The 16,668-nt window shown below is 39.4% G+C and overlaps 1 protein-coding gene across 1 annotated transcript in view; it reads left to right on the top strand.

The window, feature by feature from the left end:
* Positions 1 to 14,906, top strand: part of LOC122788045 (keratin, type I cytoskeletal 19-like) — a 59,468-nt gene extending 44,562 nt beyond the window's left edge. Inside the window, exon 8 of the mRNA XM_044054966.1 lies at positions 14,096 to 14,906. Coding sequence (XP_043910901.1) covers positions 14,096 to 14,190 — 95 coding nt within the window. The 3' untranslated portion in view covers positions 14,191 to 14,906. The remainder of the gene's footprint in view (positions 1 to 14,095) is intronic.
* Positions 14,907 to 16,668: the final 1,762 nt, after the last annotated feature.

Raw genomic sequence — 16,668 nt, forward strand, 5'->3', positions numbered from 1 at the left:
GCTTGTATATACCTGGACATACTGCTAAAGGGATCAGTGTGGGAAGTGTTTCATTTTGGTGCTTGTATATACTTGGACATACTGCTAAAGGGATCAGTGGGGCAGTGTTTCATTTTGGTGCTTGTATATACTTGGACATACTGCTGAAGGGATCAGTGGGGACAGTGTTTCATTTTGGTGCTTGTATATACTTGGACATACTGCTAAAGGGATCAGTGGGGGCAGTGTTTCATTTTGGTGCTTGTATATACTTGGACATACTGCTAAAGGGATCAGTGTGGGAAGTGTTTCATTTTGGTGCTTGTATATACTTGGACATACTGCTAAAGGGATCAGTGGGGACAGTGTTTCATTTTGGTGCTTGTATATACTTGGACATACTGCTAAAGGGATCAGTGTGGGAAGTGTTTCATTTTGGTGCTTGTATATACTTGGACATACTGCTGAAGGGATCAGTGTGGGAAGTGTTTCATTTTGGTGCTTGTATATACCTGGACATACTGCTAAAGGGATCAGTGTGGGCAGTGTTTCATTTTGGTGCTTGTATATACTTGGACATACTGCTGAAGGGATCAGTGGGGGCAGTGTTTCATTTTGGTGCTTGTATATACTTGGACATACTGCTAAAGGGATCAGTGTGGGAAGTGTTTCATTTTGGTGCTTGTATATACTTGGACATACTGCTAAAGGGATCAGTGCAGGAAGTGTTTCATTTTGGTGCTTGTATATACTTGGACATACTGCTAAAGGGATCAGTGTGGGAAGTGTTTCATTTTGGTGCTTGTATATACTTGGACATACTGCTAAAGGGATCAGTGTGGGAAGTGTTTCATTTTGGTGCTTGTATATACCTGGACATACTGCTAAAGGAATCAGTGTGGGCAGTGTTTCATTTTGGTGCTTGTATATATTTGGACATACTGCTGAAGGGATCAGTGGGGGCAGTGTTTCATTTTGGTGTTTGTATATACATGGACATACTGCTAAAGGGATCAGTGTGGGCAGTGTTTCATTTTGGTGCTTGAATATAATTGGACATACTGCTGAAATGGTCAGTGCGGGCAGTGTTTCATTTTGGTGCTTGTATATACTTGGACATACTGCTAAAGGGATCAGTGGGGGTAGTGTTTTATTTTGGTGCTTGTATATACTTGGACATACTGCTGAAGGGATCCATGGGGGCAGTGTTTCATTTTGGCGCTTGTATATACTTGGTCATACTGCTAATGGGATCAGTGGGGGCAGTGTTTCATTTTGGTGCTTGTATATACTTGGACATACTGCTGAAGGGATCAGTGTGGGAAGTGTTTCATTTTGGTGTTTATATATACTTGGACATACTGCTAAAGGGATCAGTGTGGGCAGTGTTTCATTTTGGTGCTTGTATATACTTGGACATACTGCTGACGGGATCAGTGTCGAAAATGTTTCATTTTGGTGCTTGTATATACATGGACATACTGCTGAAGGGATCAGTGTGGGAAGTGTTTCATTTTGATGCTTGTATATAGTTGGACATACTGCTGAAGGGATCAGTGTGAGAAGTGTTTCATTTTGGTATTTGTATATACCTGGACATACTGCTGAAGGGATCACTGGAGGCAGTGTTTCATTTTGGTGCTTATATATACTTGGACATACTGCTGAAGTGATCAGTGGGTGCAGTGTTTCATTTTGGTGCTTGTTTATACTTGGACATACTGCTAAAGGGATCAGTGTGGGAACTGGAAGTGTTTCATTTTGGTACTTGTATATACCTGGACATACTGCTAATGGGATCAGTGTGGGCAGTGTTTCATTTTGGTGCTTGTATATACTTGGACATACTGCTGAAGGGATTAGTAGGGGCAGTGTTTCATTTTGGTGCTTGTATATACCTGGTCATACTGCTAAAGGGATCAGTGTGGGAAGTGTTTCATTTTGGTGCTTGTATATACTTGGACATACTGCTAAAGGGATCAGTGGGGGCAGTGTTTCATTTTGGTGCTTGTATATACTTGAACATACTGCTGAAGGGATCAGTGGGGACAGTGTTTCATTTTGGTGCTTGTATATACTTGGACATACTGCTAAAGGGATCAGTGGGGGCAGTCTTTCATTTTTGGTGCTTGTATAAACTTGGACATACTGCTGAAGGGATCAATGTGGGAAGTGTTTCATTTTGGTGCTTGTATACACTTGGACATACTGCTGAAGGGATCAGTGTGGGAAGTGTTTCATTTTGGTGCTTATATATACTTGGACATTCTGATAAAGGCATCAGTGGGGGCAGGGTTTCATTTTGGTGCTTGTATATACTTGGACATACTGCTGAAGGGATCAGTGGGGGAAGTGTTTCATTTTGGTTATTGTATATACTTGGGCATACTGCTAAAGGGATCAGTGGGTGCACTGTTTCATTTTGGTGCTTGCATATTCTTGGACATACTGCTGAAGGGATCAGTGTGGGAAGTGTTTCATTTTGGTACTTGTATATACCTGGACATACTGCTGAAGGGATCATTGGGGCAGTGTTTCATTTTTGTGCTTGTATATACTTGGACATACTGCTAAAGGGATCAGTGCGGGAAGTGTTTCATTTTGGTGCTTGTATATACCTGGACATACTGCTAAAGGGATTAGTGTGGGAAGTTATTTCATTTTGGTGTTTGTATATACCTGGACATACTGCTAAAGGGATCAGTGTGTGCAGTCTTTCATTTTGGTGTTTGTATATACTTGGACATACTGCTGAAGGGATCAGTGCGGGCAGTGTTTCATTTTGGTGCTTGTATATACTTGGACATACTGCTGAAGGGATCAGTGCAAGAAGTGTTTCATTTTGGTGCTTGTATATACGTGGACATATTGCTAAAAGGATCAGTGTGGAAAGTGTTTCATTTTGGTGCTTGTATATACTTGGACATACTGCTGAAGGGATAAGTGTGGGAAGTGTTTCATTTTGGTGCTTGTATATACTTGGACATACTGCTGAATGGATCAGTGTGGGAAGTGTTTCATTTTGGTACTTGTATATACCTGGACATACTGCTGAAGGGATCAGTGGGGGAAGTGTTTCATTTTGGTGCTTGTATATACTTGGACTTACTGCTGAAGGGATCAGAGCAGGCAGTGTTTCATTTTGGTGCTTGTATATACTTGGACATACTGCTGAAGGGATTAATGGGGGCAGTGTTTTATTTTGTGCTTATATATTCTTGGACTTACTGCTAAAGGGATCAGTGTGTGAAGTGTTTCATTTTGGTGCTTGTCTATACTTGGACATACTGCTGAAGGGATTAGTGGGGACAGTGTTTCATTTTGGTGCTTGTATATACTTGGACATACTGCTAAAGGGATCAGTGTGGGCAGTGTTTCGTTTTGTTGCTTTTATATACTTGGACATATTGCTAAAGGGATCAGTGTAGGAAGTGTTTCATTTTGGTGCTTGTATATATTTGGACATACTGCTGAAGGGATCAGTGTGGGAAGTGTTTCATTTTGGTGCTTATATATACTTGGTCATTCTGCTAAAGGCATCAGTGGAGGCAGTGTTTCATTTTGGTGCTATGTATATACCTGAACATACTGCTGATCGAATCAGTGGGGAAGGTGTTTCATTTTGGTGCTTTTATATACTTGGGCATACTGCTAAAGGGATCATTGGGTGCAGTGTTTCATTTTGGTGCTTGTATATACTTGGACATACTGCTGAAGGGATCAGTGTGGGAAGTGTTTCATTTTGGTGCTTGTATATACTTGGACATACTGTTGAAGGGATCAGTGCGGGAAGTGTTTCATTTTGGTGCTTGTATATACCTGGACATACTGCTAAAGGGATCAGTGTGGGCATTGTTTCATTTTGGTGCTTGTATATACTTGCACATTCTGCTGACGGGATCAGTGTGGGAAATGTTTCATTTTGGGTCTTGTGTATACTTAGACATACTGCTGAAGGGATCAGTGGGGGAAGTGTTTCATTTTGGTGTTTGCATATACTTGGACATACTGCTAAAGGGATCAGTGTGGGACAGTGTTTCATTTTGGTGCTTGTATATACCTGGACATACTGCTGAAGGGATCAGTGTGGGAAGTGTTTCATTTTGGTGCTTGTATATACTTGGACATACTGCTGAAGGGATCAGTGTGGGAAGTGTTTCATTTTGGTACTTGCATATACCTGGACATACTGCTGAAGGGATCAGTGGGGGAAGTGTTTGATTTTGGTGCTTGTATATACTTGGGCATACTGCTAAAGGGATCAGTGGGTGCAGTGTTTCATTTTGGTGCTTGTATATACCTGGACTTACTGCTAAAGGGATCAGTGTGGGCATTATTTCATTGTGGTGCTTGTATATACTTGCACATACTGCTGATGGGATCAGTGTGGGAAATGTTTCATTTTGGTGTTTGTATATACCTGGACATACTGCTAAAGGGATCAGTGTGGGAAGTGTTTCATTTTGGTGCTTGTATATACTTGGACATACTGCTGAAGGGATCAGTGGGGGAAGTGTTTCATTTTGGTGCTTGTATATACTTGGACATACTGCTGAAGGGATCAGTGTGGGAAGTGTTTCATTTTGGTACTTGTTTATACCTGGACATACTGCTGATGGGATCATTGGGCAGTGTTTCATTTTGGTTCTTGTATATACTTGGACATACTGCTAAAGGGATCAGTGTGGGAAATGTTTCATTTTGGTGCTTGTATATACTTGGACATACTGCTGAAGGGATCAGTGTGGGAAGTGTTTCATTTTGTTGCTCTTGCATACTTAGGCAAACTACTTATGGGGTAGCAAGGAGCATGTTCATGGACTGCAGCTCAGACATTAAAGGCAAAGCACCAGATTTGCATACCATGTGGATACCTGACTTTAAATTGCAAGAACACCTCATTAGCATATGCTGCTTTACAAAATATCTCATTTTCATCTCATTATACTTTAGGTCTTTCACATAAGTGTAAATAACCTCTATGAATCTTGCCTTTGCTACTCTCATTTGTAAACATCAGGGATACCCCTATCGCATTTGTGCAAATGACTGTAAATACCAGACTGAATATTTGTTAAGTACAATGCACCAAAATGAGTAAGCTCATTATTTTGAAAATGTGCAAATGTATCCCTTGGGCTATGTTTTTTATCCTCTGGAGTGCATATTGTTTAGATATTGTCTTGGTTTACAGGACCTTTGAATAATATCAGACTCTTTATGTCAACAGACTGAAGCATGAGTATGACAATTAAGTTACGGTACTGGCCATTTCATCTTCTACTGCGTTAGCACACCTGCTTATATATTTTTAGATATATATATATATATATATATATATATATATATATATATATATATATATATATATATGTATAGGCTATACGTGAAAACAGAGACATGCCAAAACACTGACGACGAGAACACCGAGACCAGAAGATCGACAACTGAGATGACTGAGAGTTTAAAAGCACGAAGCTTCACAAGCCCGACAAACCACAATCCTGACAATCAACAAAACAAAACAAATACCTTTTCTGAAAAACACACACACAACACAAGCACACCAAAAACCTTACAAACCTACACTAAACCTTACATACACAACTATCTATGCACTAACCTTAACCCAAACCCTAACCCTAAGGTCCGTCACTATCGCACACTCACCTTACCCGCACCCTAACCCTAACTCATTTAACCCGCCCCTAACCCTAAAGTCTGTCACTATCACACACTTACCTTAACATGTCAGTGTTCTCAGCATCGGGCTTTTAAACTGTCGGTCATCTCAGTTGTCTATCTTCCGGTCTCAGTATTTTCATCGTCTGTGTTTTGGCATGTCGGTGTTTTCAAGAAGACATATATATATTTATATATATATATATATATATATATATATATATATATATATATATATATATATATTTAAACTTTTTGTTTTTATGTCAATTTCATGTATCGAATTCTATCTGTACTCTGTTTTAAAAGCATTAGTATTATTCTAGTTTATGGTATTAGGTGCCAAAGACTTTTTTTCTCCTTATATTACTATTATTTCTTTTCTATTGGAAAGCATATAATTCTGTCAACAAATACTAGTTTGAGGTACAGACTTTTAATAGATAGCTATTTGTTTTCTGCAGTATTATCTTGTTTCAAGGAATTTTAAAATGCATATCATGTTTCTACCATAGTCAAGAAATCCTTCTATCAGCCTCAGTTAACTTCCAAGGGAACATCTTCTTAATCTAAAGAAGTTATTTTAACATTCTGCTCTTCTCTTATCATACCCATCCTCAAATACAGTGCCTCCTTTGGCATGCACAGATACAAATGTATTGTTTACCTGAAACGGCCCAGACCTTTGTTAACATGGTCCTGCTTGATTTGGGAGATGAACAGTATTAAGTACTCATAAAAGGTGGCAAGGGCATTTTTCCAGCTTTTTTCCTCCCATAGTTAACCACAACAGACCCCCATGCCTTCACATATTTGCAAGGTCTACCAAGGCCAAGTGGCCTCCCTAAGAAGGGTCATTGCCACAAAGGAGATTGTGGTATACCAGATCCATGTTATACTGCTGCCAAATGTATTTGAAACAAATTGTTTTCCCCACTCCAATGCATGCTTTAGGAATACCTGATGGCCGGATGTCCCATGGGCAGAATACAAAGAACTACCTTCTCACTTCCACACAGGATGTTGTCAAGCTGTCACACCCACTCCCAGCCTCTACCATTGAAATCTGAAGTTCTTTTATGACCCTTGCATGAACCTGTCCCTCCTCCTATCCTCCTCACCTTCTAGAATGGGTGCACCCGTCCTCTCCTGCCAGACCCTCAGATGCCTGTGCCAATAATTGAACTGAGGATGCATGCATCACAGTCAGGGCATTATCCCTCTATGGCAGTTGGGCTGGCTTGGCAATAACATTTAAGTGTATCCACTTAAAGGTATAAATGGATGGCCCTCTAATGATCTCTGTTATCAATTGCCTAGCATTGTTCCTGTGTTCCTAAGAATAAGATTTAAGACTCTGATTTCTTTAAAGTATGAGAACACTCTAATAGAAATATTAAAAGTATAAGACCAACTCTGATTATCTAATGCATTCCAGGTATGAAACTGATTCTGATTAATGGAGACATTACAAGTATGAAATCAAACAGTTCCCCAGTGACCCATTGACTCTGATTATATGAGGTATTACATGTATGAGACATTAATTTGAATGTCAGTATTTTGCACATTTTATTATTACCATGTTAAAACACAATAAAATCAATACTATTCAACAAATTTCATCTTCAAAACTATTTTCTATTGATTATTATAATAATAATGCAATTGTATATGCCCACATCTGTTAGATATCTGCAGTAATGTGTCATAAACAAGTTTAACAATTAAACCTACATATTGCTGCTCTGCCTCATATACACAAGCCCTATACTTCTCAGTCAATATCATTTATATATGTTTGACTTATTTTTATAAAGTATCAACATGCATTGCTCATTATATCAATGGCTTTATCTGAGCCATTGATTTTCAACAGACTGCATTACCTGTTTATCATCTTATTACTGGTGTGTTTGCAGGACAACCATCTTTTATGAAAATTGCCATATAGTTAAAGTTGAGGCCAAAACAGAAATACCAGTCACCACTGATAAGACAAAAGAGAGTTGGTTGCTGTCATATCAAAGGTTTGGTGACTTATCCATCATCTACATAATCTTTACACTTAGACAAGTTTTTTTTTTTGTTTTGTTTTTTTTAAATTTACCTCCAACATAACTAGAACAGAACAGGAGCATATATCATAAGATGTTGACTAAACTAACAGCTCTAGACACTTTTTTTTTAAACCTAGCCATTCATGCCCTAATTTTACCAATTATCAATGCCCAAAGGCTAGAATGGCTTTGGTATATGACTGTCCCTGCCCATAAGGGCTACAGGTGTCAAGGTAGGGATAAATTTACAATTTCCATCCATTGGTCCAAACTGCATTTGAATAGGCTTAGGGAAGAGCTCTATTTTACATGAATGGGAGACTGTTCCAGAGAAGGGGTAATCTCTGAGACACATACCTGTCCCTCCAAAATCTTTTGTTTATGCCACTGACGATGTTCAGATCCATAGATTGGGTAATTTTAGTGTTGCTTGTTTTGTGAATGTGTAACAGATCTATCAGGGCTGAAAGGGAGAATTCCTTGTAGGTTAGGCATAGATCACCCCTCAGTAGTCTGTAGGTGACTGAGTGCAGGAATATGGCTTTGTGGTGGATCGCATAGGACATATTATTTACACCATGTATTCTTTTAGTGAGGAACCCCTGTGGCTGATGCAGCCGTTGCAAATGCCTGGTCAGCAAATTTGGTCAGCCAAAGGCCTTTAGCATTTGCCTTGACTTCAGAGAAGTACATTGCAAACAGGGAAGGTCCCAGTACTGAGCTCTGTGGGACACCACTAGTAACAGGCTTCTCAAGGCATTCCTAAAAATGGAGAACATTGATATCTATGCTGTAACTGAGACCTGGTTCAATGCTCCAGAGAGCACCCCTGCAATACCAGGCTGCAACTCTTACCACACATTTTAGCCACCAAAACAGGATCGAAACACTAAAGGTGGAGGAGTGTCCAGATTCACCAAGGATATTCACACCACCAGATTAGTTGCCCAACACAATGCGTTTGAAATTCTCCAGGTGCAAATAACACCAGGTAAGACAGCAATCCAAATTGTAACTTGCTACAGATCCCCCACCATGTCCCAGGATTCTCACTACACCTTTCTAAACATACTGGAAAATATTAATATACAACCAAACACCCTAATACTGGGTGATTTCAACTACCCTGCCATTAACTGGGTAAACTACTCGTGTACCAACACCTTTGCCCAACGGTTCTTGGAATTCATAAATTCCAATGTCCTGAATCAACTAATCCATAGTCCCACCAGGGGCTCCAATATCCTAGACATGGTCATTACCAACATGGGAAATCAATGCTCCACACCTATGGTCACCCCCTCATTGGACATGTCAGACCATAAGCTAATCACCTTTAATATTCACATCCCGCCCCCACCCCCCAGTAAGGAAACCTCCATAAAAAAATTCTCCAAAGCCAACTTCATGCTACTCAAGTCAGAAGTTACAAACTTCATGACACCCATGCAGACGGGAGCTGAAAGTTCAACTGCGGAGTCCTACACTAAGGCACTGTACGAGCACATCCACTCATGCATGAATCGCGCCATCCCAAATAGAACCAAGATGCTCTCCTCCAAAAAAAGGAAGCCAATCTGGTGGTCCCCTGCCATAAACAAATTTTACAACAAAAGGAAGAAACTGTTGCAGAAAAGAGAAAAATCCCAGGATGCAAAAAACTCCCTTACCAGCCTCAGTAAGAATCTGAAATCCCTCATAAAATCCTCCAAACCTAGTTATGAAAATAACATTGCCAAAGATTCCAAAGGCAACCACAAGGCATTCTATGACTATATCAAGAATCTAAATGGCAATGCTCAGATCTGCTCTGAGCTACAACAGAATGGCATTAAATATACTGATCTACAACTCAGCTTCCCGGATCAATAAAGGCAATCCTCCTTATCAAGTGGGTACCACCAATAGTTCCATCTTGTGATACAAGGAATAATTCCAAACAAACTCGACACCAAATGGTTCAAAGCTTTATATTGTAAAACCTTCAGATTTAGCACTTTCGTCTCCTCACCGGAGACCTGTTCAGAATCAATTAATAACCACTGACATCACCTATTTATACAATGCTAATCACAGTTAATTACCTTCAATAAATCAATTATCATAAATAAAGTCAATTGTCTTAAAAATATATATAGGCAAAACAGAGAGACATCTAAGAAGGCGAATTTATGAACACATTAGGGATATTAATCGCAGAAATGAAAACAATGCCTTATATAGACACTCACTTGTATGTTTGGAAGCTAAATTTAATTTTAAATTTTGGGTTTTGGAGACAGTAGAGGTCTTTGATAGAGGAGGAGATTGGGAAACAAAACTTGCGTATAGGGAAATGATTTGGCAGTTAAAATTGGGCACATGCAGTGGGAAGGTTCTCAATGACCATATGTCCATTATACCAGCTTAAAAATTGCTATCGCAAGATCCTAAAAAAGTAAATAAAAACAATGTTATTAATAAATTATTAGTCATGATTTTAAACATTATGTATTTTATGGTCAATACATACATTTACATATAGGTTTGATACCATTATTTCAATACAATATATATATATATATATATATATATATATATATATATATATATATATATATATATATATATATATATATATATATATACATTTATCATTATATTACATATTTACAATTATATTTACAATTAAATTTATATATTTATGGATGTTTACATACATTCATGTAAACATTATTTCATTGTTTTAACACCACATTTTAATTATATATTAAATATATATATATATATATATATATATATATATATATATATATATATATATATATACATTTTTATACAAGTTATCTATTTATATACACTCGTGTCTGGCAATTCTGTGTGGTACTAGTGTTTTGATAGGTTGTATTTTTTTCATATTTTTTTCTATTTTCTTTATTTTTTCCATATTTTGATAAATATACATTTTCATATACATTTTTTTATACATATACTTTTTGGTTATACATTTTTGCATAGATATTTGCATGTATAGTGTGCATATATTTTTTGTGTTAATATTTTGGGTTTGTAGGAATGCATAATATTTATACTGGTTAACCCGGTTATTTATTACCTTTGGGATAGATTGCAATACGAAAGATTTTTTAAGACAATTGACTTTATTTATGATAATTGATTTATTGAAGGTAATTAACTGTGATTAGCATTGTATAAATAGGTGACGTCAGTGGTTATTAATTGATTCTGAGGAGACGAAAGCGCTAAATCTGAAGTTTTTACACAATAAAGCTTTGAACCATTTGGTGTCGAGTTCGTTTGGAATTATTCCTTGTATCACAAGGTGGAACTATTGGTGGTACCCACTTGATAAGGAGAATTGCCTTTATTGATCCGGGAAGCTGAGTTGTAGTTTGGTTGTACTATTTGTCTGCACATTAAATATACTGATCCCAATGATATTGCCAATAACCTGGCAGATCGATTCAGTGCCAACTTCACCCCCTCTCACCCCCTAAATGGCCCATCTCAATACTGGAAGATTGCCAAATTCCAGTAATAATGGCCACACAGGTAAAAAACGCACTCTCCAAAGTTAAGAATACAGCATCCATGGGACCAGATGACATCCCGGGCTGTGTACTACATGAACTACAAAATGAACTGGCACCTCGTCTAAGTGTCATGTTTAATCGTACCCTCACCTCAGGCTTCATGCCCACTGAGTGGCACACAGCTACAGTTATCCCACTCCGCAAGGGGGGATCCACCTTGGATCCTGGGAACTACTGCCCCATCAGTCTGACGAGCCTGATCTGCAAGGCCATGGAATGTATTATCATGGAACTTATAAACAAAGACATTGGCAATCTTAAAACACTGGACCCCACCCAGCTTGGGTTCGTGAAGGGCCGATCTTGTCTCCTGAACCTGATTGACTTCTTCCAATCAATCTCCAGAGCTGTGGACAAGGGTAAGGCAGTCCACACAGCCTGTCTGGACCCTGCCAAGGACTTTGACACCACCCCCCATTCTGGAATCACAGATAAACTTACTAAGCTGGGCATTAATCCCTACATCACTCGATGGGTTGCTAACTGGCTTACTGACAGAACCTACACTGTAAAAGTAGCTAACTCCAAATCCAGCTCCAGACAAGTGACAAGTGGAGCACCTCAGGGTTCAGTCCTGGTACCTCTCTTGTTTTGCATCTACTTCTCTGAAGTACAGGCCACCACTAAGGGACTCTGGCTAACAAAGTTCGCAGATGACTGCAAACTGGGAGCCATTACTGAATCCCCAAATGACGTTGATACTCTACAAAAGGGCCTTACAAAAACAGATGCTTGGTGACAGAGCCATGGACTCAAGCTCAATGCCAAGAAATGTATAGTTATCCCCTTTGGGAAAAAACATGTACCCGTGAATTACCACATAGGTGGCAGTACACTGAACACCAAAAGTGTGATAAGAGACTTAGGGACACAGGTGGACAGTGGTCTCACCTTCAATAACCACATCGCCACAACAGTCAGGAAATGCTTCTATGTGGCACACCTCATCATTAAGGGCTTTTCATCCAGAAAAAAGGAGGTCATTGTCCCACTGTACTCATCCCTCATTAGACCCATTATAGAATACAATACTCCATTTGGTATGTACCTCTCAAGACATCTGCAACAACTGGAAAGGCCGCAAAAATACCTCACTAAAAGAATCACAGGCCTAAAGCAGATGTCCTATGCTGACCGCCTTAAAAAACTCCAGCTATCCTCTGTCACATATCGTCTAATCCGAGGGAATTTCTGCTTAACATACAAGGCCATGTCAAACCCAGAGCTGTTGGGCTTGCTACACTTAAAGAAATCCCAATCCCTCAGTGCCACACGCTCCAGGGATCTAAACCTTGTCATCACAATAAACAAAACATGCTGGAGGGATAGGTACCTGACCCAGAGACTCCCCAGACTCTAGAATAGACTGCCCATACATATCAAGCAGAGCACCTTTTTGGCCCTCTTCAAAAGGAACCTTGATAACTGGATGGGAGAAAGGAAATTCACCCCAGGGATCATGTCAGTCGCCCTTCTAGACAGGGGTCCAGGGAAGTAAATAGTGTGGGAAGAAATAGCCAGGGAATTGTTATGGCTAGACTTGTATAGGCCCTAGGGTCGATAGCCTAGTACCAACCTATGAACCTATGTTGGAGGTGGATTCCCCCACCCAAATTTCATGTGTCTTATGTATGAGCCATTTGGCTATCCGTCTAGTGAAGTAGGGATTTATGCCAAACTTTGTGAGTTTGTCTATAATACCTGGGTGAAATATGCTGTCAAATGCCTTTGCCAGGTCAAGGAATTTGTACCATTTTGTTCTTGTCCATGGCCCTAGTGACCTTATTGAAGAAGTCCACTAAGTTTAGAAGGCATGTCCTGATCTTGACAAAACTGAACTGGGTTGGGTCCAGTGTATGAAGATTTGCTATATACCTTTTTATCAGGTCCATGACAATTCATTCCATGGCCTTGCAAATAAGACTAGTTAAACTTATGGGACTGTAGTTCCGTGTGTCTGCTGATGATCCGCTTTTGGGAAGAGCAGTATCTGTTGCAGTTCTCCATTCCCTAGGGATGAAGCCGGTCTGGAGGCTGTGGTCGAATAGATATTCTAGTGGGAATGACTGGTCATGTTTCAAGCTATTTATGAGGCATCCTAGGATATTACTGAGACCCACTGATGCAGTGATTTTATCTCTATAGATTGCAGTGAGGACCTTTTCTAAATTTAAGGATAGTTGAGGGAGAAATGGTAGAGGGCATTTCCTGGGGGAAAGTGGGAGTAATAGACAGTGAATTACAAATTAGAAACTTATTTTTGGCCTGCTTTCACCTGGACACAAATAACTTAGTGTTTGCCAACTGACCATTTATTGCTGACAAACATTTGGCCAGAAAGTTTTTTTTATTCTTTATACATATTCCAAAATACCACACTATAGCATATCCTGAATCTATGAGGAACACTTATGATTTTACAATACTATATACATCCAGTAGTATTGTTCAAGAAATGTGAGATTTGTCTCGGGGACAATTATCTGAGTTAGTGTTGGATCCGAAATAATAAAGTAATCTGGATAATTCATGAGACAGACAGAAAGATGTTACATGGATGGAGGTGAGATTATAAGTCATTGATCAGCTTGGATTAGACATTTGTCTGTCCAACATATGAAGTGTAGTCGACCAGATGTATAAGGCATTTCTATACTACTGACAAAACCTAAGCCAGTATATGTGCAGCTGCTGAAGCTTTAGCTTTGTATGAAGATTAATAATTAATTATCTTTGACATTACTTAATGTATTCTAATAATGTAATACGCTCACTTAACAGGTCCACAGACATCTGTACAGATCAAAACAATTGTCGAAGAATACAAAGATGGAAAGAAGGTCTCACATAAGGAGGAGAAACGTGAACATCTGTGAAGCAACCTACACTATTAGAGACCCACTCTGTATCTGACAAGAAAAGAAAATAGTATATACACACACACACACACACACACACACACACACACACACACACACACACACACACACACACACACACACACACACACACACACATGAGATTTATGGAAGGGAAAGCAGCCAAGAAGTTTTAATAACTGCCATCTCTGAAGACTATATAAATAGGACCAGCCTAGACACAGAGAGACACAGCAAGCAGTCTTGAGATAAGAGGCCATAGGTTGGTGTTATCTCTTGTCTAGATGTTGTCACATTTTTAGTAGTATTCTGTAAGAGGTGTCTATATACCAGCCACATTTATGATAGGCTTTTGAATAAGTAATATAGAAAGAAACTTAAGGTTAAGTCTTTTTTATGTTACAATGAACAATAAAATGATTTACTGAACAGAATGCCCAGAAAAAGGAATCAGGGGAAAAAGCTTGCAAAAATTAATGTAATTTGCAGCACAAACAGTCAAACCAAGTTTTTTTCAGCAGTTTTATATCTGCATAAAGCTACTCTTAACATAGTCAAAAGTGAGTCTGCTTAAACAGCATGCTTACCTAAAATGCATTTCATTCTTTTTTGATCAAGTCTAAGGCTTGCATGTTCTTGCATCACTTTCAGTTATGTCATATTTGCACATTGACTCACTTCAAATAAATAAAGGAAATTTCTTTGTCACTTCAGAGTTGTCTTGAAATGCACTTGGTTGGTATTCTTGAAGTTGTTAAAAATAAAGTTTTTCTTATTCTGTTAAGAAGCTATAAATGACACATTTTCTGATAGATGCCTGAATCAAACAGAAGGTGAAGACCTTGACAATGAAAAATCTAGACCTTGTTCTTAACAACAAAGAAGAAGACAGAAGGTGGCATGTCTAAAGAAACTGATAGATAATCCCTGAGATTTAATACATTCCATGTAGGGTTCACCCAAAGCCTACATGCAGTTTATGTGATTGCACGATGAGCACTAGTGCTTGAGTATTCATGCCATGGCTTGCCTTCAAACGTAAGCAAGCAGGGTTTCATGTCTGTAAGGAAACCATGAAAAGCAATGCAGATGGTGAACTTAGTTGCAGCATAGCAAACTGGGTTAGCAGGATAACGAGTAAGCCAACAAATTAGAAAAAGTAAAAATTCTGCCACGGCAAGCTGTCGAAGTAAAACCAACCCCAGGATTCATGAAGCTTGCGCCAGGTGCAGGCGTAGCGTAGGCAGTATAATGCCAAATATGGCCACCGAGTGATTCAGGTATGATCCAATTCCACGTGCACTACCAGCATACGCCAGATCTGTGCATCCCTCAGCTTAGGTATGCTAATCACCCCATGCACAGTGCTGCACCATGCAAATGAAGGTACATAGCGATTCATGAAGTGGTGCAGGCATAGCGTAAGCCCACAGAAATGTAAACCAAAAAAAAAAAAAACGGTTTACATTTTTCCAAACAGAACATCGGAACTATGAAAGTGGACCAGACTCATGTATTACAAAGTTAGCATATGCCAATGGCTAAATATACAGCCAATGGCATAAGAAAAGATGCACCTAAAAAACAACATATAATGTCATGTCGACAGTAACGCAAAGTACAACTGCAGGGCATGTGTGTGCAAACGGGAACACAAAGAAAATATATACAAATGTCATAAAATCGCAATGTAATACAAATCATGATTTCACCATAATACTCAATGGTATGCATGGTACACCACAACCAAGCTGCAAGGGTTGCTAAGGGTCTGTGACAGTGGTTGGCACGGTAACTAGGAATAAGTAGTCAATGCCATGCAAATGAGGCATGTAATAGTGAATTGCAAACGTCCCACCAGACTAAGGATGTACCATACGGCGCAGTGCTACAACACCGAGGAGTGGTTTAGAGGTATACATGACATCAGCAGTGGGGTGTGCCACCGTAGCTGTAAGCACATTGGAGCAATGCAAATGTGGCCTGGCCATTGCTAAGCAAAGCCGCAGGACAGGGGTGAGAATGTAGGTATAGCATCGTTTAGCTGAGAGCACATATGGTGCCCGAAAGCACATGTGTACGGGGATGAAAACGTGCCCAGAACCCGGTAAGCAGACGCATGCGGCGCACACCATAGTTCAAACAGGAAGGTTAGGGGAAGAAAATAAGGAAATGCCGCAGTAGGTTAATTGGAGTACAACTGAGCAATTAACACCTATTAACTCACAGTGGGCAATCGACGGCAGCTGACAAGTCTGCTAGCAGAAACCTGCAAAACAGGATAGGGGAGGTGTCGGACTGCAAAGAAAAGAGAACTGTCATAGCAGAGCAAAGCAAACCTGCAGTACACCGGCCATAGAACACATTACGCAAGATAAGCCGGGTTTAGTAAAGTACAAATGAAAGCAGGCTGCTGGATGCATGCCAGAAAATGGGAGGAGAAACATTAAGAAATATAAAGGGAAGGGCAAGAGG

The sequence above is a fragment of the Protopterus annectens genome, chromosome 13.part0 (assembly GCF_019279795.1).
Source record: "Protopterus annectens isolate FY-2018-M chromosome 13.part0, PAN1.0, whole genome shotgun sequence".
In the NCBI taxonomy this organism is placed as follows: Eukaryota; Metazoa; Chordata; order Ceratodontiformes; family Protopteridae; genus Protopterus; species Protopterus annectens.